General features: G+C 37.7%; 1 protein-coding gene across 1 annotated transcript; it reads right to left on the bottom strand.

The window, feature by feature from the left end:
- Positions 1 to 266: 266 nt before the first annotated feature.
- On the bottom strand, positions 267 to 22,753 carry wls (Wnt ligand secretion mediator). Its single transcript, XM_048163881.1, has 12 exons — positions 22,479 to 22,753; positions 19,587 to 19,862; positions 9,433 to 9,557; positions 9,075 to 9,236; positions 8,603 to 8,739; positions 5,902 to 6,070; positions 5,659 to 5,756; positions 5,478 to 5,541; positions 5,050 to 5,193; positions 4,072 to 4,155; positions 3,823 to 3,976; positions 267 to 1,163 (listed from the first exon to the last, which is right to left on the bottom strand). Exons 1-12 carry the CDS (start codon positions 22,582 to 22,584, stop codon positions 1,054 to 1,056), a joined length of 1,629 nt encoding a protein of 542 aa, XP_048019838.1. The 5' UTR covers positions 22,585 to 22,753; the 3' UTR covers positions 267 to 1,053.
- Positions 22,754 to 23,888: the final 1,135 nt, after the last annotated feature.

The following is a 23,888-nucleotide window of genomic DNA, read 5'->3' as shown; positions in this document are numbered from 1 at the left end:
ATTCTTCTGAAATATAATCCCATAAATATGAAAACTCTGAACTCCAAGTCAAAACCTGCGCTAATGTTTTGCATCTCTCACGACTGCATATAAACCAAAAGTGCAAGATGCAGCATAAATTTTTAAGCGAGTTGCAAATTAAAAATGTTTTACACATTTGTCTCTTTATATAAGATTCTATTTAGCCTCCCATTAAGTTATAGTGTAATTCTGAGATTTATTTTTGTACTGCAAATATAAGCAAAGTCCCATTAACCAAACAAATCTAAAATGTTTTTTTTTATTTATTTAAATTAGCATAAAAAGCATGAAAAAAAACAAACCCCTAAATTTCCATGATACAAATTGAAAAAAGAAAAACTCAACTTTTACAACACAATGATACAATACAGCCTCTAATGCTTTCATAAAGATGAAAATAAGCACTTTATAAAAAATATATCTCTACATTGTAACATAGAACATAGTGTTTGCCATTCAGAACATAAGGATCAATCTATGTCACTTGACATCCGCACCTTGTTCTGAGAGACCTTGGTTTGAATTCAGTTATTCACGTTATGGTTTCCATGTGTTTACATTTGGTGGGGAGTGTTTAAGGAAGTCAGATGAGGAAGGATCAACCAACAAATACATACATGACTATACCGTATGCTAACAGTTTTTCTTCCTTGTTTTGTAATTACAAAATGAAAGGGGCAAACAATCTCAGCTACAAAATATATCAACAGGAAACAATGTCCTTGTTTCCTTTTCTTCTCGGTTTTTAGAAGTACGTTATATTGGTCCTTGCCATCACCAGTGTGTTTGCCTATCCACAGTGCCAGATACACTTGGTAATTCTCCCAGCACCACAAGATGGTGTGCAACTCCATTTTTCTACAGCTCGGCACAAGCGGCCGTTCTTAGACTGAACCTCAGTAGAATGGAAAGTCAAACTGTGAAAAGGGGACTTAATATTTGTGAGGCTGTGAGTGAAATGAGGGGGACCACACAGCGTATTGCTTGAACTTTTGAGACTCTGCTGGCTCTTGTTGGAGGTAAAGGCGACAGTTACTCTTGAGCTTCTTTGCCGGTCATTTTGTAGATCTCTGTAGGCCCGTCCGCATGTGTGATGGTGGTGGTCAGCTGAATGTCCTCTCCACTGTTTCCACCTTGATCAGCTATATGGAAGGAGAGAGGAAAATGTATCAGAGACTGATCAACACTTACACTAACAGATCATTATGATAAGGCAGAAACAGCAGGAAACTGATTTAAAGTTAAGGCGACAATATTTTCTCTAGATGAAGATACAGCATAAACAAGAAAATACTTCTGACCCTCAACAGAAACAAACAAACAAAAAGACCAATTAGAAATGTTACTGATTTCATTTGAAGCAGGAAGTTTTACATCCAATCACAGGAACAATGTGACAATTTAATATCCTCACAGATGTTGTCTTGAAATAAAATTCTGAGTCCTCTTAGTCTGGGACCGAAACAAATTCTGTTTAGACCAAGACAAGAGTGAGACCTTCAAAAAAGGCTGGTAAAGACCTAATGCCTTCAATATGTTGAGCTCAGAGAAGAGAAAACAACATTAGAGATAAAATCTGCATGGGCTGCTTTGGTAAGGATGTAGGCGTACACACGTATGTAACCACGTCAGAGGTTACGTTTCCACCATACTCGACTTGTGTACGGATGTTTACCGGAAGCTGGTTATTATTATAGTTTATAAAGTTGTAAATATGGATATTTTTCTTACAAAAAACAATCAAAAGGACTTTATTAACTCCCTGGAGCCGTGTGGATTACTTTTATGATGGATGGATGAACTTTTTTGGTCTTCAAAATCATGAGCGCCATTCACTACCATTATAAAGCTTGGAAGAGCCAGGATAATTTTTTAATACAGCTCCTATTATGTTTGTCATATACACCTAGGATGGCTTGAGAGTGAGTATATCATGGGATTTTGGGTGAACTAACCCTTTAAGCATGACTGTTTGGATTTAACATCACAACTGACATAACATATGGAATACTTGGAGTCAGATACGTAAATGATTATTTTTTTGACGTCACTACAGGGAAATAACCCGATTTATTAATAAAGTCATGTAAACACGGTTTACTTGCGTTGTCAGGTTACTGGTTTGCATGTAAACAGGGAAAACTGGATATTTCAGTAAGCTGATATTTGTGAGTTATCTGGTGTGCATGTAAACGTGCTCATTAACTAAGGTTAATAAAAGTATTGTTCATTGTTAATTTACTAATAAACTTTCCATTTTAAAGATGTTTCTTTTTAAATTTTTAAGTATTTTCTCTTAACATTAGTTAATGCACTATGAACATGAATTATCAAGGTATAAGCAATATATATATATTTTTATAATTGAAAATTTTTAGTACATTTTTATGGTTCAGTATTGTTTTTCAATTTTTGTAATAAAGCTCAGCACCATTTTGTGTGTTATGTTTGTTTTCATTCAGTATTCATTTTAAAAACTATCAGTTGATTATTTGGTTACTGGCAACTTAGTTATTGTTGTTGGTAAAATCCACTATCGGTCAACCTCTAGTTTCATGCTGTAGTCACGGCCGGCTTTGCGGTGCGCTGTTTCCATCGACAGTTTTGATCTTATCACTGTGCGTCACATTGAGGCACAAAAAAAAAAAAACATTTGAAAGACAGATCTGTCAAAATCTGATTGGAATCGTATTTCAAACCACCTCCAAATTTGGTATGAATCAAATTTGAAAAATAATTAAAAATAAATGATATATATATAAATAATAGATTTGTTTTTGCAGACTTTAAAAACCCATCTGAACACAATCCGAATATGCAAAAATGTTTTTGCTGGCAGTTTGAACATAGCCTAAAAGTAAGGAAGCATATTTTCACCATTTCTAACCCTTATTGGCTATTTAAAAAAAAGCTTAAAAGACTTACCAGTCAAGTAATAGTTCCATAGCACTTTTTCACATATATACACACACTTATTTTTATACATAAAGCTGCATAAAAATTTGTATATAAACTTAGACTACCATTTAACAGTTTGAGGTGGATAAGATTTTTGAATGTTTTTAAAAGTCTCTAGTGCCCACCAAGGCTGGATTTATTTGATCAAAACTACAGTAAAAGCAGTAATACTGCAATCTTTTTACAATAATCTAAAATAACTGATCTCTTTTAGTACATTTTACAATGTAATCTATTCCTGTGATGGCAAAGCTCAATTTTTAGCACCATATTCTACCTACAAACATCTTATCAGTAAAGTCAATATAAACAGATTTTCAGCTCTTACATTTACTCAAATTATAATATGGGGGGAATTAGGATATGACCATTGACAAGTCAAACAATATAATATCATTAAGTGAAAATTTTTTACCCACAATTTTTTAATTTTTGTTAACGACAAAATATTTAATATTGAAGTCATTTTTGGAAATCTACCTCCTGAATGAATAATCTAGTAACATATGCCATTTGGGAACAGAAAACTGTGAAGAAAGTTTCAAGCATGACATCAAGATATTGATGGTTTTCATTACACCAACCCAAGTAGGAAGCCTGGCCTAGATTAGAGACACCCACTGCCGCCAAAGAGGCCCATTTCCCCAAAAGAGAAAAAAAAAAAAACATACGCCCCACCTTTTCCTGGCATCAAGATGAGCTTGTCTTGAAACAAACCAAACACCAGGAGACTGTATAACATGGTGCTAATGAATGCCTTTGCAGTACTGCAGGTACTGATTTCTTTGTGTTGCTGACATGAAACTGCTTCTGCGAATGCATTTTGCTCTTTAGGAGTCTTACCACTTGACTGCTCATCCCCGTAGCGTTTATGAGATGGCGCATAGAGGAACATAAGGGCAAACACATAGAGGTTCCACATGCCATAGATTCCAGTGAAGAAGGCGCTGTTCACCTGAACAGTGTACCCTCCCCAGTGCCAGTGACCCTCATTCACCTGTTAACACATACATCATCTGAATGAATCCATCCATCTATAATCTGCAATGGAATATCATGTAGAAAAAGGTTTAGTTGATAAATAATCTATACCTGGCTTATGATGAAGAAGATTACCGTCATGGCAGCACATGCCAGCGTGACCAACATCAGGAATTTGAAGCGGAAGATGAGGCCCTAAAATAATAAAAATAAAAAAAAAGATATATAACTTAAGAAACTCAAGCTATAAACATACAAAATGGTCAAATAAACACATGGAACTTAAAAAAAAAAATTTAAATTGAGTGCGATAAAAAGCTCAGCACCATTTTGTGTGTTATGTCTGTTTTCATTCAGTATTCATTTTAAAAACTATCAGTTGATTATTCGGTATTATATATTATTCTTAATTGACATTAAAGAAAGCTACATACTACCATTCAAAATTTGGGGTCAGTAAGATTTCTTAATCTCTTTTTTTTTGTTTTTAATTATTACATTTTATTCAGTAAGGATGCATTAAATTGATCAAAAGTGACAGTAAAAACATTTATAATGGTACAAAAGGTTTCCATTAAAAAAAAAAAAAATGCTGTTCTTTTGAATTTTCAACAAAGAATGCTTAAAAATGTATTACGGGCTCCACAAAAATATTAAGCAGCACAACTGTTCTCATCATTGATAATAATAAGAAAACTTTCTTAAGCACCAAATCAGCATATTAGAATTATTTCTGAAGGATCATGTGACAGGAGTAATGATGCTGAAAATTCAAAAATAATATTACAATTTAAAATAACTGTTTTCTGTTTTCTTATATTTCCCATTATTACAGTTTTTTACTGTATTTTTGATCAAATAAATGCAGCCTTGGTGAGCATAAAAACGGTTAATAAATACACTACCATTCAAACTGTTTAACTATATCTAGCAGCATAGTTATTATTCTCATCAGCAGTCAGTTTATGATCATAAACTCTTTAGTTTTAGCTATTTTCTAAACTTGTTTGAACAAACACTTCTTTTGTGTGTTCAACCAGAAAGCTTGCTAGTCATATAAATGCTAACACTATCTAGGTTACTCATTACCTCATAGTGCAGTCGACGAGCCTTCGTCATAGCAGGTAAGGATGACCTTTTCCCGCTGACGTTTCTGAACACTTGGAACACCATGAAGCACAGGAACAGGAAGTAGAGACATGCACAGATTCCTGCTACAATGATGAAGGCCATCTGCACCAACCTCAGTTAAAGTCATAACTTAACAATACTATTATGCTGATTTCTGTACTTCTGTGATATACACTGTGCTAAGAAATCTTCCTGTGGATCATCATTTAGTCTAGACGCCTTTACTACATGTTAAGACTGAACATATGTGGCACGCAAGGCAGTATAGGATGCATAACCATAATAGAGACTGAACACCGCTGGGATTATCATCAGCCATCATCACAAACAGTTTCTCTTTGTTTAAGAAACATCTGTACCAACAGCCCACACTTTCAGAAGGATACAGCCAGCTCTGTTCCAACATCTGAGGCCCAGATACTGTAGAAAGGATTCTTCAGCTGTACTCCTCTACGAAGGAAAAAAAAATGTTTACCCAGCAGCACTAAGCACCAAAGAACTCGAGTTAGATGGGAACTAAGGACAGTAACTTCATGCCAAGAATGCGTGAAGTTCAACTTGGCTCACCTCTCACACATATCAAAGATGAAGAGGCAGAATGAGCCAAAAACAATGGGTCCAACCTGTTTCCAGTACACAGAAAAACGGTTTCTCTCAGTCTGGTCCTAGGAAAAAAAAACAAAAGAATCCATTATAGTAATAAACTTTGTTTTAAATTTTGAGTATGGCAATCAGGTCAAGTAACTCAGTTAGTAGCTCAAACACTCCATCAGTTGTCTGCTGTTTGGACAAAAAGGAAAAATGAGATACCATGAGATGTTCTCCACAAAAGATGATCCAGAAGGAAAGCAGCATGGCATAGAAGATGCCCTGACGGATGTCACCAAAGAGCAGCATCCAGGTCCAGTCGAAACCCACCGAGAACCATTCCACTGGGATATTTATGAAGGTCATGGAGATTCCCAGAGCGAAGATAACCCTAAGAGTGTACAGAGACAGGATCATTATCAATATACTAGCGAAGATCACTTTATTACCAACTTTTCTATCTATCAACTCTCAAAAGATTTTAACATAGTAATGGATATGACATTGTTAATGTATTTGGTCTTGGCGAAATAGAACTGCTTTATTGCTGCTGCTGTTAAATATTGCTGTAGTTGTAGATTAATGCTGCAGAGCAAGTACAGGAACTTGCTACTGCCAATACATATACTGATACGCTGCTGTGCGTATGCAAGACATACTGCTGCTGACAAATTGCATATATAAAATTACCCATAGCAGATCTATACGTTTAGCTGGGGAAGTGGAGGGTTTCAGAGGAACTTTGAAAGCACACAGTAAGCCGTTATAGTTAATGCTAAACAGCCATTTAAATGATGTGAGCAGCAAGCTCATTGGCTGCAAATGCAACACGAACCAATCAGTTCGGCAAGTAGTTCACTATGAAAATATCATCAGTTTGCGTTAAGGATCCATCAGCCTGCGCCATCTAGAGTTTCATGACAGAACTAGGCATGTATCTGAGAAGAAACCAAAAGAGTAGAACCAAGAAGAACCAAAACATCAAAAAAGGTCAAACAGATTTGACTTCATCTTGCTCTTTGTTCTCTAGTGTTCAAAAGCAGGCATGCTGGGACAAGCTAAAAGACCATTCGGTGAGACCGAGATGGGGTGTGGAATGTGACTTCAAACACATGAATCACAACATTCCAGCCTGCCCGATCGGGGCAGAAAGAGACCATATTGTGTTGGAATGCTGGGAATGTCCCATGATTTCAACTCTGGTGAGGGTACGAAGGTGTATTTGTTTGCTGCCGATGTGAACAAAGCAGCTTTTCAGCTGTCAAAAAGTAAAACATGATATTAATTGACAAGCAATCCCACAATAAAGAAAAGGATATGTTTAAAAAAATAAATAAATAAATAAAAATAAACTTTAGTTCAAAACATATGTACTAAGTTCATAGAAAAATGTTTTTAAATACAGCAGGTACACTACCATTCAAAAGTTTGGGGTCAATAAAATTTAATTTTTTTGAAAGAAAGAAAGTGTTTCATGAGCAGTAATTCAGCATATGCAAATGATTTCAAAAACTAAAAGAATTACAGGGAAAAAACTAGACGCTTAGCTTCCTCTCAAACATCAAGGGCACAAAAAGCTAGCTGTGAAGTGCAAGAATGCAAGACAGCACACATCCATGACGTCAACTAAAAAAAGCTGTTCCCTGGAGACGCGTGTAACTCGCACACTCACAGCGTCTCTGTCGGCTCCACTGGCATGAAGCAGCATTCTGGCATCATTTCAGTAATAAGAAAATCAGCAAGGGAGCTCATGTCACACATTCTTGGGCTCCTCTTTGAGATGTATTCTAGTTTCCATCTTGACACTTTAGTGGAAAAGTATGCTAGTCGGCTCGGCAAAGCTTTTAAAACATGAAAAAATAATTATCCTGTCTGCAAGTCGCACAAAGTATGACTAGCTGAGAGCTTTCTGTCTTCTGGGACTGCTAGTGCCAAACCAGAGTGAGGGAGAAATGGATGGATGGTGCATGTGGCGTTTAGTTTGTAAAGAAGAAAGATGAAGTGAAATGATGAAAAAGATTTATTTAGCAAATATCAGTTTCCATTAGTATCAGATCTTGGCCATCTGACTATAATGGTGTTATATGAAACACTAGCTATGCTTACATAGACACCTTTTGTTTGGTGAATTCATGCACATGCGTAGCGCTTTCCAGTTTTGGGTTTCAATCCAATCAAGTGTTTACATGTCCTCTCGATTGGATTAGAAAAGGTTTGAACCATCCCTTACAATCCAAATTCAATTTTAATCGGATTTGGCCAATTCATTTTGATTGACGCAGTTACATGTGACTTTATTCCGACTGTGCTACTAGTCCGATTACAATCGGATTATCAGAATCCATGTAAACGCAGCTACTGTTTACAGAGCAATGCATTTTGTATTGAGAAATTAAATGCCAAATGCATTCCTGCAGCTCAAACAGTTGAGCGTGGCACTAACAATGCCAAGGTCACGGTTCAATTGCCAGGGCATGCATGAGCTGATAAAATGCAAAAACTTGAAGTTTCTTTGAATAAAAGCGTGTATACCATATGAATAAATGTAAATGTATTCAACAACAACAACAACAACATCAAAAATCCCATTGACGTACTCTGGGCCATATTTAGAGACTAGAATATTACAGAGATTTGAGGGAGGAGTAAGCAGGCACCTAACAACCACATAGCAGCACTGTAAAAACAACTCGTAACCCCTTTCAACCAATGCCCTGGCAACCACCCCAGCCAGAAAATGTTAATAATAAAATGTTTCCTATGGTCACATCAGTGTGAGGATCTAAGCTCTCTCATATTTCTTTATTCCAGTGACCAGTAAACTAATAAAACCAGAAAAAATATAGTCCCATGATAGCTTTTGACCTAGAAGCCAAGTTTAAAGCAATCTAAATCTAAGGAAGTGACAGAAACATGGCTTTACTTTTCTAGCAGGACGGGTGGCCGGGTCATCTGGGTGATTCTCTTCCAGTACCAGATCATGATAATGAGGATGCTGGGAGTGAGGAATGTCTTCATGGCAAACCAAACCTTGGTGAAGCCACCGTTTTGATGAATGCCCTGGAAAGTAAGATTGAGAGGGACATTACAGTGACATCATGAGAAACACATTAAGGACACTTAATTGATGGGTATGGTTGTTTGCCGAGAGCCAAATAAGAGGAGCAAGCCAAACAAAAGTGAAGATTAAGATGTGATGCAGTCCAGATGTCTTCAGTCCACTAACATTTGCATAACCATTGCCCTGTCCAGAAGTTTGTGCCAATTATAACAAGCCGAGACAGGGCCAAAATCCTCCCATGCAAACAACGCTCAAACAAAACCGTCTACACAACGGTGAGTTTTAAACATGCATCCTATGACTACATTCATCAAAGTCACAATATGAAACTCACCACAAGACGGATGTCTTTGATTTCTCCAATCCCAATGTTGACTTTTTTGCGTTCATTGACAGGTAACCGGATGTTGAGGAGATAGTACTTATGGGACACGCTGCCAACCTCCATAAAGGGCAACAGGTCACAATCATAGTAACGGCCCTCATTCTCAAAAGTCTGAAAATAAAATTGAAAAAAAATATTCTTACAAAGACTGAAGGGAACTAAAAATGTAGAAGCTATATTCATTTTGACAAATGAATAAATTGATCAACAACAAGCCACAGCCTTATAGCCTTGTAGAATGGTCTTAACACTTCCAGTAAGGAGTGAGTTGGATCTGGTATGGGTCAGAAATGACTATTGCGTTTACCTTGGGTGCAGTGAAATTGCAGCTCAGTTTGCGATGCTCTATGGAATGGGCCATCTCAGTCCACTCACTCAGGGTGCTGTCTCTGTAGGCCAGACCAACGTCCATGGTGACCAAAGCTCCATCATCTACACGCCCACAAAGAACACACTTACTTCATTTTGATATTGCACTTTAACCACTAACAGTTGCTGCATTATAGATCAACTAATATAATTAAATAATAACCCATATGACTTCCTTTCTTCTGTGCGACACAAAAGATGATTTAAGGAATATCCTGGCCAATCTTTTTTCAAATTATAAAAATGAAAATGAGGACTGGGAGAGAGTCTCCAGCTCCAAAAGTACAATATAGAATTTATTACAAAAATGGTCCATATGACTCGTTTTCCCTGTTAATCCAAGTCCCCTGAACATACACAATAGCAACTGACTGGGGGAAAAAAAAATACATTTAAGTGATTTAATTTATTGCCAGATAATCTTCCCCTGTTAACCGCTACAACTGGATCAAGGTCGGATTCACAAAACATTAAGAATAAAATTCTTCCCAATTGCCATGTTCTTCTTATATTCAAACTTAAGAACAGAGTTAAGAATATTTGGGTAACACTTTACAATAAAGGTTCATTTGTTAACATTAGTTAATATATTAACTAACATGAACTAACCATGAGCAATACATTTGTTACTGTATGTGTTAATCTTGAGACTCTTTAAAAACAACTATTTCAAATACACATCACATTAAAAACTGTGACTGCAAGTGGTGAACTCCCGTCAAGCCATTTGTGATGAAAATGGTTTGCACTTAATATGATTATTAATCATATTAAGTGCACTGAAGGCAGTGCAAAAAACGGCCTTTAAGGTGTTTGACATTGAGCAGATTAGCGAGTCTTCTGTAAGTACTGCCATAAAATCAGATAACACCAAAGTCCATTTTTTTAAAGAAAAAAAAAAAATACAATAATCTTAAGAAGTTATTCTAGAACTTAAGAATTTTTCAAGTACTTGTATCAAGTATTAAATTCAGTCTGTTACTCACACAATCACATATGGCTAAATGACAAAATTAGTCAGGATATTCCTCAAACTCATATTTTGTGTTCCGAAGGGGAAAAAAAAAAAAATTTCACACAGGCTTGCAACAACATGAGGGTGAGTAAAGGATGACAGAATTTTCATTTTCGAGATTATCTTATCTCTTCAAGACCTTCACATCGGGAAAAATTAAACGAGTGCCTGCTGACTGAAGAACAGCAGCGGACATTTATGCACAAGGCCAAATGCAGACGTGAAATGACAGATTCATGACAGCTCATACCATTCTCATGAATAAGTCTTGTCATCGTTGTGTGGCTAAAAGTAGCTCAAGGTAACCTGGGAGTCATTTAATCTATGGACACCCCATTCAAGTCAATCATAACCTCACAGACGGGCGTTTTCCTAAATGTTCAAAACTCAAGCAGCAAATATGCATGAGGGATTGTCAGAGTATTACAGAGTCATGTGGTATGATTCTTCTGAGCTTTGGGAAAGCAGGAGGTAGCTGGGAAAGGGGCCCGTGGTTTAGATCGCTTTGCACAGTCCTGTGTGTTCCACTTCACCTCTCTAAAGAGATCCTTGTTGTGTTATGAAACAAGCTGGAAAGAACTAAAGAGAATTCCTGGACATGGAGGGCTGAGCTTTATGGGGGGAGGGGCAGGAGGAAAAGAAAGGCAGAGAGCGGCAGACATTATTAGCCCGGTCCTCTTTCCTCCAGCGTGTCTGCAGTGGCCCCCACCTACGAGCGGCTGTGCCAAAGAGCTTTGAATGTCAGCTTAGCGCACACAAACATTCCGCCCGGGCGCAGCGCGCATCACCCCGGCGACTAAGCCATTTCAACAGCTGTGTTATTGCTGGAGACCAGCCAAACTGTTGCTGCTTGGACCAGAGAGATGAGAAAGCAAGAACCAGTGGCACTCCATGGAAAATAAAGCAGAGGCGATGGTGACAGGGGCGTCACTAGACCTTTTTCACTAGGGCACAAGCCCCAGTAAAGTTTTGCTGTGCCCCTGTAAAATGTTCCTGATAAATCATTGTCTGATGAGTTAGGTTACAATAGATAGATACATCTGAAAATAGGCTTTCCTATTCATTGAGCATTATCATTTACACCTTTTGAATTAGTTAAAACTTGATTGTAACAAGAAATGAAAATATCCTGCACATTCTCTTCAATCATACGCCTTAGCCCCGCCCACTCGCTGTGCTCCTCCTCCTCCACTTTTCCCGTGGAATACTCGACTTGCAGTCATTCAGACAATTATTCATAATACAACATTGTAGCTGAGGAGAGGTAACTACCAGGCTAACGCTTAGTGCTTTAGTTGAATTATGATATCCCATTTTCCAGATTTAGTTTATGCTGGGGACTTAACGACTAGCTGAAACATTCTAAGACTGAACTCATTACACTTAGGGTGTACTCACACTAGGCACAGTTGCCTTAAACAGAGCCCAAGTACAATTGTTCACCTCTTCCAAGTGGGCCAGGGACGGCTAAACGTTTTCCAGAACTGCAACCTACCTGGAGTCTCCAGAAGTGCAAGGTGTCAGGATCTCAGAGACTTAGGTTAGGTTAAGAATCCTAAAAAAAAATGACCCCCACTTAAAGGATTAGTCCACTTTCAAATAAAATGTTCCTGATAATTTACTCACCCCCATGTCATCCAAGATGTTCATGTCCTTCTTTCTTCAGTTGAAAAGAAATTAAGATTTTTGATGAAAACATTCCAGGATTATTCTCCTTATAGTGGACTTTAATGGCCTCCAAGCAGTTGAAGGTCAAAATTACAGTTTTAGTGCAGCTTCAAAGGGCTTTAAATGATACCAGACAAGGAATAAGGGTCTTATCTAGCGAAACGTTCTGTCATTTTCAAAAAAAATACAACTGTATATGCTTTATATAAACAGATGATCGCCTTGCACGTGCTTCCGCTTTCCGTATTCTTCAAAAAGCGTACGCTGTATGTCCTACACCTTCCCTAAAAAAAAAAAAAATAAAAAAATAAAAAAAAAAAAACGAAACTGGCACCGCGTTCGTTCCGTAAGTTGAAAAGGGAAGGCGTAGGACATACAGCATAAGCTTTTTGAAGAATACGGAAAGCGGAAGCACGTGCAAGGCGATAATGTGTGTTTATAAAGCATATATAGTTGTATTTTTTTCGAAAATGACCGATCGTTTCGCTAGATAAGATCCTTATTCCTCATCTAGTAAGCCCTTTGAAGCTGCACTGAAACTGTAATTTTGAACTTTAACCATTTGGAGGCCATTGAAGTCCACTATAAAGGAGAATAATCCTGGAATGTTTTCATCAAAAACCTCAATTTCTTTTCAACTGATGAAAGAAAGACATGAACATCTTGGATGACATGGGGGTGAGTAAATTATCAGGAAAATTTTATTTGAAAGTGAACTAATCCTTTAACCCTCTGGAGTCTGAGGCTGATTTGGGGAGAAGTTTTGACATGCCCTGACATTTGTGCTTTTTTCAGTTGTTCATATACATATTAATGGAAAAGGTGTCATAACACTGTATTCAGCACGAACTAGGCTACCATAATATGTGAGCAACATGTATGCACATGTTTGTATTTTTGAAGGAATAACGTTTATTAAAAAACAAAAAACAAAAACTTAAGTCCCTGAAATAAGGCCAAAAAATAAATATTAAATATGTGTTCACAAGACTTCTGGGTATTGGAGGTTGTAAACTAGAATTTTTGCTTTGAAATAAAGTCAAAATTATCCTGCCTACTCATTCATATAAAACAATATAGATATTTAAATTTTGTCAAGAAACACAGTATGTATGGAAGTGTGAATCTTCATGAAAAATGCTGTGATTCACACCTGAGAAGACAAAGACCCGCATAATGAGCCCTTTCAGTCAGGTAGGCTATGTGAAAAAACCCTCTGTAAACATGTCTCAAGCTCATCATACTGTATATCAAACATACAGAAAAAACAGCAATACTGTGAAATATTATTACAATTTAAAATAATGGTTTTCCACAAATGACTCAGTGAAGAACAGGCATACCATGTGACATTCCAGGAACTAACAACAGAGGCTTCCAGAGATCGCTAACCATGGCTATAACATGCAGAAACACACTTTTTAAGATAATAAATACACGATTGCGAAGATGTATACGTGTATTGCCTCAGAATTTTCGTCTGAATAGTGCTTGCTCCATGGGTGTGGCCGAATTAGTGGATAATGAGCTGAATCTCGGACATCTGACATGGCTCTCTTTTCATTTAGATTACATAAAAAGAGAATATTTGTTTTCGATTTGACTTACATGATTTAAAACCTGACATTTCAATGTGTCTTTAGACATAAGTTTCATTTTTGTGTCATTAGTATTCACTAAGTTACACTTAAAGGTACAGGTTGTAGGACATGCCACTAGAGGGCGCACTACCAAAACAATAACAATCACGTGGTTTGATGACGCTAAGAAGGTGCGTGGAATGATGGGATTTGTTGTCTTCTACCCAACCGCTGATGGGACCATGGATCAGACCATGTCAGACCATGGATCAGACCATGGATCAGACCATGGATCAGACCATGGATCAGACCATGGATCAGACCATGGATCAGACCATGGATCAGACCATGGATCAGACCATGGATCAGACCATGGATCAGACCATGGATCAGACCATGGATCAGACCATGGATCAGACCATGGATCAGACCATGGATCAGACCATGGATCAGACCATGGATCAGACCATGGATCAGACCATGGATCAGACCATGGATCAGACCATGGATCAGACCATGGATCAGACCATGGATCAGACCATGGATCAGACCATGGATCAGACCATGGATCAGACCATGGATCAGACCATGGATCAGACCATGGATCAGACCATGGATCAGACCATGGATCAGACCATGGATCAGACCATGGATCAGACCATGGATCAGACCATGGATCAGACCATGGATCAGACCATGGATCAGACCATGGATCAGACCATGGATCAGACCATGGATCAGACGCGTCCTCGCGCGGGTCTAGAGACGCGATGCCCCGCGTTTGGCGGGTATGCCCCATAATACTAAACGTGTTGATCGTTATAATGGCATACGTTTTCTGTAAAGATACGAATCAAAACATCTCACCTGTCGAGTAAAACACAAGCGAGATCGGCATCTCTTTCTAGGTGAAGTTTGTCGCGAAGCTCTCTCCATCTAGAAAATGCAACACCGATATTGATCCTCGCTCTTTCTCTCCTCTTGTCCCAAACTCTTCTTGGGTCATTTGGTTGGCCCGTACGCTTACGTTTACGGGAACTGTCCTTGTCGACAGAACCAGCGGCAGATGGTAAACAGTAATTATGTTCCATAAATAAGTAACACAATCCACCATAAAACGTGCAAGAAGTAAATAAGGAACTGCTTGAAGCAAGCTAGTGGTTTGCTGGACACTAGACACTACTTCCGCATTTGTCCACGACACTGTTGTCATGTGGTTTCTACGTCAGTAAAGGCGGTAACAAAGGGTAACTGACGTCATTGACAGGCGACTGCACTGCCCCGTGTCACTGTTTAGAATGGGAATTTTCTCATGATTTACAAGTAGTTGAAAACATTAGAGATATTGTTTAGAATCAGCTGGACAATATATATAACACTAGCCTAGTGGTTTTTGGATATTTTACTGCGAATATCTTACAAATTGTACCTTTAATTTTCTGAGAACTATCAGATTGGACTTCGTTCAGAGGGAGACGAAAGATCACACATCATGTTAGTTTTCTTTATTTTGCAAAAAGCACAACATTTTGTTTTTACTCTGAGTGTACACAAATAAAAGAAGACATTCTATAGTTTCAATTGATATATTACTTATGTCTCTATGACAAAAAATGATGGAGTATTTTAAGTCTGTTTTGCTGCAATGTGAAAAAAATCCTGCAAAACATGCTGGTGCGTTACCCGACTCCAGAGTGTTAATAATAATCACAAGCATTGTGATTGTAAAATACTAGACTAAAAGACTGTTTTTTATAGGCTTTATATTATAGACAGATTGAGAGTGGTCCTTCAAGAGTCACTCTCAATATGTCTGTCTATAAAGCCTATAAAAAATAAAAATAAAAAGTCTTCATATATCTAAACTAATCCAACTCATCCAATTCTATTACATTACATTATACTATAGATGTATATTATTATAAATACATTTCCAGCATGAGGATTTTCTAGCCTCAGATATCTAGATTCTGACAATTTGTTGTATAAAACATAACAGTACAAACAACAAAATGTGAAACTGTAACCTGATGATGTCATGCAGCTGTTTTGATGACACAAAATGTGTTTAAGAAGTTGAGTTGCATTGATGTCTTTAACCATGTGCCATCTGTAATTTAGAAGTAGCAGTAACATGTCTTTCTCTTTATCTTTCTCTGTACAATATGACACTTTTTCCTAATGAATTTCTGAATTTTCCAAACACTGCACAGTTCGCCTGTGATGGGTGAATTCTGAGTGCCAAAAGAATCCCTTTTAGGACCTTATTAGAAAAGACTGTTGACAATCTGTGAGGTCTTGCTCGGAGAACAGGACACAACAGAGAGAGAAACAGCTCTGGCAGAAGATCACACAAGACTCATGGTAAACACATAACATCTGGCTGAGGAGGATCTTCTAGGAGAGCACATTCCAGATGGTGCTACAAAACCCCGAACAACAAAAATAGTTCTGAAAAGTGCTGAATGCTAATGAATAATGCAATGATCTGCGGTAAAGACATTTACAATGAGAAAATTGTGCCAAACAAGCAAAAAATGTTCTTTGTTTCTGTTCTGGTTTATGCACAAGCACGTGCTTCAGGGTGGAGTATATAACAGCAGGAGCATGGTGGCTTCCTCGCTAGCAGTTAATGTGTTAAGAAACCAAAAAAGACTCCTCCTACATTTCTCAAGACATGAATAGCCAAAGTAGCTCATGCTGCTAGAAGGAGCCGATGTTCCGCTCACTTTCCCAGACTGCTCTAGCTCGACAATGGCTCTTCATTAGTGGCCAGTGTTATCCGTTTAATCCTGTCTTTGAAAGGGCAGACTTGGAGCCGTTCCAGATCCCCACCCTCCCACAATCAGATGATTTTAAATGGCAACAGTACTACGCAAGTCTACACGGCTGGAACCAGTCAGGTTCAAACAAAGACACAGTAACTTGACAAATCAAGAGACACTATCAAGAACCTGATTAAACTAAGAAATTGTGATGGAATGTAACTGTCTTTTTAGTTCAAATATTAATAGACACCATTTAGGCTACGCCTAGATTAGATACATTTGAAAACGCATCTTTCCCTCTACTTTTTGGCCTTCCATCCACACAGAGACAGTGTTTTTGTCCTGCAAAAACTGAGCTTTTTGAAGACACTCTATCAAGTGTATACATTTGAAAACGCCATTTTCACGTTGAAGTGGGGACTGTAAAAAACTAAGGTATTTGAAAATAATGACGAATGTTTAGACGTGATCTATTGTACCAATACATCTCTCTTTAAACTCTCTATGTGCCATTAAAGATGCCGTAGAACGCGTTTTCAAAATATGTAATATAAGTCTAAGGTGTCAAAATACCCCATAGATTTTTTTTTTATTCATTTTTTTAACTGCCTATTTTGGGGTATCATTAAATATGCGCTGATTCAGGCTCCGGCCCCTTTAAATTCTCGTGCTCCCCGCCCCCGAGCTCGCGACTGCCTTAAACAGCATAAACAAAGTTCACACAGCTAATATAACCCTCAAAATTGATCTTTACAAAGTGTTGGTCATGCAGCATGTCTAATCGCGTAAGTATAGTATTTATTTGGATGTTTACATTTGATTCTGAATGAGTTTGATAGTGCTCCGTGGCTAAAGCTAACATTACACACTGTTGGAGAGATTTATAAAGAATTAAGTTGTGTTTATGAATTATACAGACTGCAAGTGTTTAAAAATGAAAATAACGACAGCTCTTGTCTCCGTGAATACAGTAAGAAACGATGGTAACTTTAACCACATTTAACAGTATATTAGCAACATGCTAACGAAACATTTAGAAAGACAATTTACAAATATCACTAAAAATATCATGTTATCATGGATCATGTCAGTTATTATTGCTCCATCTGCCATTTTTCGCTATTGTCCTTGCTTGCTTACCTAGTTTGACGATTCAGTTGTGCACAGATCCAGACGTTAATACTGGCTGCCCTTGTGTAATGCCTTGAACATGAGCTGGCATATGCAAATATTGGGGGCGTACATATTAATGATCCCAACTGTTACGTAACAGTCGGTGTTATGTTGAGATTCGCCTGTTCTTCGGAGGTCTTTTAAAAAAATCTAATTTACATAAAGGAGGAAACAATAGAGTTTGAGACTCACTGTATGTCATTTCCATGTACTGAACTCTTGTTATTTAACTATGCCAAGGTAAATTCAATTTTCCTTTCTACGGCACCTTTAAATTTCATATTGTTGCTAAAGATCAATTTTACATTTTCATATTACGTTACTGCAAAGTGTGAGTGCAAAATGAATGCACCAGCAAGTGGTGACACTTTGCTATGATTGTGCCAGAAGAATAGCATGAGAACTTTGTTCTCTCAGTATCATCTTAGTGTGCTTTTATTACATTTTATTCACACACAGTAAGATGATATAAGCATTTTGTGATGCTTCAGTGTGGATGATAAACTTCTTTAAAGGGATAGTTCACCCAAAAATGAAAATTACCCCATAATTTACTCACCCTCAAGCCATCCTGGGTGTATTTGACTTTCTTCTTTTAGCCAAACACATTCAGTTATATTAAAAATATCCTGGATCATCCAAGCTTTATAATGGGAGTGATTGGAGGATGAGTTTTTGAAGTCCAAATCAATCGATCATAAATCCACACAGCTCCAGGGGGTTAAAGGGTTAGTTTCCCCAAAAATAAAAATTGTGTCATTAATTACTCGCCTTCATGTTGTTCCACACCTTAAGGGTATGACCTTTGTTCATCTTCAGAATACAAATTAAGATATTTTTGATGAAATCCGAGAGGTATATGACTCATCCATAGAGAGCAAGTAAAGACATCGGTTAAAACAGTCGACGTGACTGCAGTGGTTCAACTTTAATTTTATGAAGCGAAGAGAATACTTTTTGTGTGCAAAAACAAAACAATAATGGCTTTATTCAACAACATCTTCTTTTCTGTCATTCTCATATGTTGTTTGCGTCCAGCACTTCCAGGTTCTATGTCAGAACGCTGACTCATTATTGGCCGGCTCCTCCATCAGCATTACACACACACACACACACGTGTCGTGCTGCTCACGTGATTAGCTTTGGCTAATACTGAGCCGGCATTCGAACGTAAACACGGAAGCCTTCGCTGTGCTTACTGCGGCAACTACATAAGGATGTAAAGCTTGGAAGAGCCAGGATATTTTTTAATATAACTTTGATTGTGTTTGGCTAAAAAGAAGAAAGTCATATACACCTAGGATGGCTTGAGAGTGAGTAAAGTATGGGGTAATTTTCATTTTTGGGTGAACTATACCTTTAAAACTCTTGAAAAAGCTAGTGTGGATGACGAGCTTTTAAAACGAAAATTCTTTTCACAAATGTATCTCTGGATTAATGTAGACATAGCCTTAATCTTCAAACGTTGATTTTGCATCTGTATCCTAATTCATGAAATGGCAACGAAACCAGATGGCAGGAATACATTCTTTTTATTATCCTCCAATTGTCTGTGTCAAAGCCTAGAGCAGTTCCCCCCTACCTGCATGCTGACTAAATCCTTATTGAGGTCCCTCAGGCTCCAACTACAACAGTGGGAAAACAGACTATCCATCATTGTTAGTCCTCTCACAGCATGTGAGAAATCCAATCTACTTTTGGGTGAATAGAATGGGAAATTCCTCTGGGTGTTCACGCGTCCCCTCCTACACTTTCAGCAAAATAGTGATTTTTTTTAAAAGCTTAAAAAAAACCATATAGCGATATCATGTTTTTGTGTTTTTGCAGGGTAGATGAGCAAAATATAACCTTAAACGCATACAATGAATCTCACGTTTTCATTACTTACCAATGGGGTTTTTTATTTTGAAGGCGATGTCAAACTGGAGAATAACCAACATGAACTGGAACCAGGCACTCATCTCTCTGTTGGGCAGAGGAATGTGGACCGCAAACACAATGTTATTGGCCTCGATTCTCTTGGCCGTGGCTTCATCAAAGTCTCTGATCTTGCTGCACTGGTCGGGGCCCCATGGCATGAACCATTTGGAGCCCTTATGGTGGGTCTTCACGGTGTCCACACACTTGGTGGCCGTGTAGTGGATGGCGGAGGTGGGGCTCGGAGCTGTGGAAACAGATTTGAATATCATTTAATGATTAATTTAAGAATGTTCTCTCTAATAACTAATAACTTTTTTGTGCACATATTTTACACAAGTAGGAGATAATCAAAATCTGTTTCATATGAATTGTATGGGAAAGGAAGGAATGAAAGAACCTTTTTGAATCGCATGAACCTTTTTTATATTTATCTTTTATCAATTTATTTTCTCATTAATGCTATTTGATTGTCCCGAGATGACTCCTTAGAATGTGTCAACCAGTTCAATAAAAGCAAATGTAAATAAGAAGTGAAAATTATTACATGAATTGTACACAATTAACAAATAATTTACATAGAAATTCACATGCATATCAAATTAAAACAATACAGACTGAGAGAAAAGACCAGTAAATGTGAAAATTAATACTTATATTCAGCAAGGATGCATTAAAATTATTAAAAGTAACAGTAAAGATATTTACATTGTTACAAAATATCTATTTCAAATAAATGCTGCTCTTTAGAACTTTCCATCAAAGTACCCCGAAAAAAAAAAAGTATCACGGCTTCCATGTTTTCAAAATGAATAAGAAAATGTTATTTGAGCAGCAAATCAGTATATTAGAATAATTTCTGAAGGATCATGTGACCCTGCAGACTGGAATTACATTTTATAATAGATTCAAAATAGAAAGTTATTTTTAATCGTAATAATATTTCACAATATTACTGCATTTGCTGTACTGTACTGATCAAATAAATGCAGCCCCAAACTCACCACCCCAAACTTTTTAATGGTAGAGTATAATAAAAACAAAGGGCCTAGACAATGAATACAAGACTCGTAAAGTGACCCTCTGATAAACTCTTGCTAAGAGGGAATCATTAGCATGAGAAAGTAAAGACAGGCTTCCTCCACCATTCAAGAGGCTGGTCCTGGTAGTTTGTTAAGTATGAGTCAATAGATCCCTTCCTGGGTCATTGAGGACATCTAAAGTGACCGGGAAGTGAGAGATAATATGAACCAGCCTATGGCTTGAGGACACTGTTCAGGTTCATTCTCTATTCCAGCAGTGTTTAGTAGTATTAAATCCAAAATAATTCAGAGAACACAATTAAAATGTTCACAATATCTTAACAGCTAATGGGTGGACTTAAAAATTGAGGGGCACAACCAGTTCCTGTGAAATATACTAAGCAAACAAAATTAGCTAAACTAAATCTCTCCAAGTTCAATTATTCATTGACCCAAAATCCTGGGAACAAACCCTCTTCAAAATACCACCATAAAATAATAGTTGCCTTTCGGCCGGTGACCTCATGCCGTGTTTAAGATGTCCAATAACGGGGAACAGTGTGCCTTTCTACTCAATTACCCAGTCTGCCACCAGCCACCGAACAAACACAAAGGAATCCCGCTTCATTAAATCAATCGCAGACAAGAATAGCCAAAGAAAGCTAATTTATCACCATTCATCCCACATTCTGCAGGAGACCAAGAAATGATTCCCTTCCTATCAAAACCAGGTCTGAGGTTGAGAAGAGGAAGCGTGGATGAGGACAAACCCATTTTTTCCCTCATTGGTGCAAAACTAGAACAAGCTACATGGAAAAGAATACTCAATCCTTAAGATAGAAGGGAATATTTGATCGCTATGCTGTCACATAAAATGGCAAAGAATAACATTGGTGAGGTCTTTGTGAAAATGCAGGCAGGAGCTGGAAGAGCCTGTGGGCACAGAGGGCTGGTTTGTTCAGATGTAAGATCAAAGAAAAGTTCTGGAGATGCACCTCGTTTAACCCTTTATTGGCTAATGTGAAGTGGACTGACTGCTTTAACTGCAGAATACAAGGCTGGAAGAAGTACATAATTCACTACACTTCACAAAAAATAACGTTTGTAATATACAACATACTACTTCACTGTTAAAAAAAATGCTTTGTCTATTGTTTGCGCACAGAATAATGTCTATAACATCACGCTTTTGTTTTGTTGTACGTTTCTTAAATGTTGTACTAAGGTTTCCCCTGAGTTTTATTAGTCTTTTTGCTATACCTTTGAATTATACATGATGATTTAAAAGTTGTTTAAAATATAAAATGTGCATCGAAGGCCATTTATGATATTTTATCGTGTTGTACTCGCTACACAAACAAGTATCGATACACAATATGCAAGTATTATAGCAAAACCTCTTAATAGTTATCAAGCTATTTTAAACAATACTGACCGACAAATAAACTCTTTCATGGTCAAATTCAAGCTCAAGTGGGTTTAAACAAGCCGAGTCTTTATTAATCTAGTTCCTCATGGCATTTTCAGGGACCCGGGAAAAAACAAGAGACTTCAAGGCGCTGAAGTAGCGAGTAAAAATCAATGTCTCGTCTATCTTATCGGCTCTCAAACTTACAGGCGAAATGCTGAAAGCAGCAGCACAAAGACTGCAGCAGTCGACGGGGTGAAAATAAGCGCCCATCTTTGACACTACTGTAACAAAGCCATTCCGCAACTTTTCATTTGCTATAAAAAGTCCACCTAATGTTGCACACCAGAACGAATAGCTACACACTGTGAGGCAAAAGCCAACAAAGCCTGAACTATCAAATCTAGGCGGAATTGTAAAAGTAGCTACTCACCAATCAGTCCTCCGACCATAAAGGAGAACGCTTGGAATAAAAGCAGAATTACTCCCACAATCACCAACTTTTTGGTGCTCATATTCTCAATAATTGCTCCAGCCATTTTCAAAGTGTCTCTTTTGCTAGGACTGAATGCAAAGAAACGAAAGTCAAGGCATCCAGGTGGACCAGTGCACTGTCCGAGATTAAGTGCGCGACACAGGCAGTGTCTCAAACCCTAGTGAACTGCCCGTGTTGCGCTCTTCATAGGGAACTATAGGGGAAAGGGAATGACCACGTGACCCACCCTGCATCAGGAACTCACAAGAAAAGAGAGTACGTGACGTCATACCAGACTCTTGGCCAGATGCACAAAAAGCCCAAAGCTTTTCATTGGCCTCATGCAAAATAGCAGTGGTTGATTTTATGCTTTCAACATTTTTAGAGCACAACATTTGCTCAGTCTTTTAATACAAAAAATGTAATCTGTGGTAATCTCTACAAATCATTATGTTTAAGATTATGTACATTTTCATTTATCAATATGTATTAAGAATGAAGATTATTCTTGTTTGAAAACTGCAACAGAAAATGATACTACAGGAAAAACATTCACTGACAGTCTATGTGGCTAAAATTATGCTGTTCTATGAATTTTTCAGATTGTGCTGGAGGCATCTGAGAGCCTCCCCAGCTGCCATGCAAATGTGACAATAGGACAGACATGCTTCATTTTAGCCTTATGTTACTGCTACGGTTGGAGGGAGTATACAAACATATTTTACAATATCATATGGGTATTATTTAACCGTTTCAAATTCAGGCCACTCATTTTCAATTGTGTTGAGCCTCCTCAGGTGTCAGCATGCGAGAACTTAAAGGAACACTCCACTCTTTTTGAAAATAGGCTCATTTTCCAACTCCCCTAGAGTTAAACAGTTGAGTTTTACCGTTTTCAAATCCATTCAGCTGATCTCCGGGTCTGGCGGTACCACTTTTAGCATAGCTTAGCATAGTTCATTGAATCTGATTAGACCGTTAGCATCTCGCTCAAAAATGACCAAAGAGTTTCAATATTTTTCCTATTTAAAACTTGACTCTTCTGTAGTTACATCGTGTACTAAGACCAACGGAAAATTAAAAGTTGCGATTTTCTAGGCTGATATGGCTAGGAACTATACTCTCATTCCGGCGTAATAATCAAGGAACTTTGCTGCCGTACCATGGAGCGCAACTTTTAATTTTCTGTCGGTCTTAGTACACGATGTAACTACAGAAGAGTTCAGTTTTAAATAGGAAAAATATTGAAACTCTTTGGTCATTTTTGAGTGAAATGCTAATGGTCTAATAAGATTCAATTAACTATGCTAAGCTATGCTAAAAGTGGTACCGCCAGACCCGGAGATCGGCTGAATGGATTCGAAAACG

The sequence above is a fragment of the Megalobrama amblycephala genome, linkage group LG17, assembly GCF_018812025.1.
Source record: "Megalobrama amblycephala isolate DHTTF-2021 linkage group LG17, ASM1881202v1, whole genome shotgun sequence".
Taxonomy (NCBI): Eukaryota; Metazoa; Chordata; class Actinopteri; order Cypriniformes; family Xenocyprididae; genus Megalobrama; species Megalobrama amblycephala.
The sequence above is the reverse complement of the archived record's forward strand: the minus strand, read 5'-3'. Positions and strand labels throughout refer to the sequence as shown.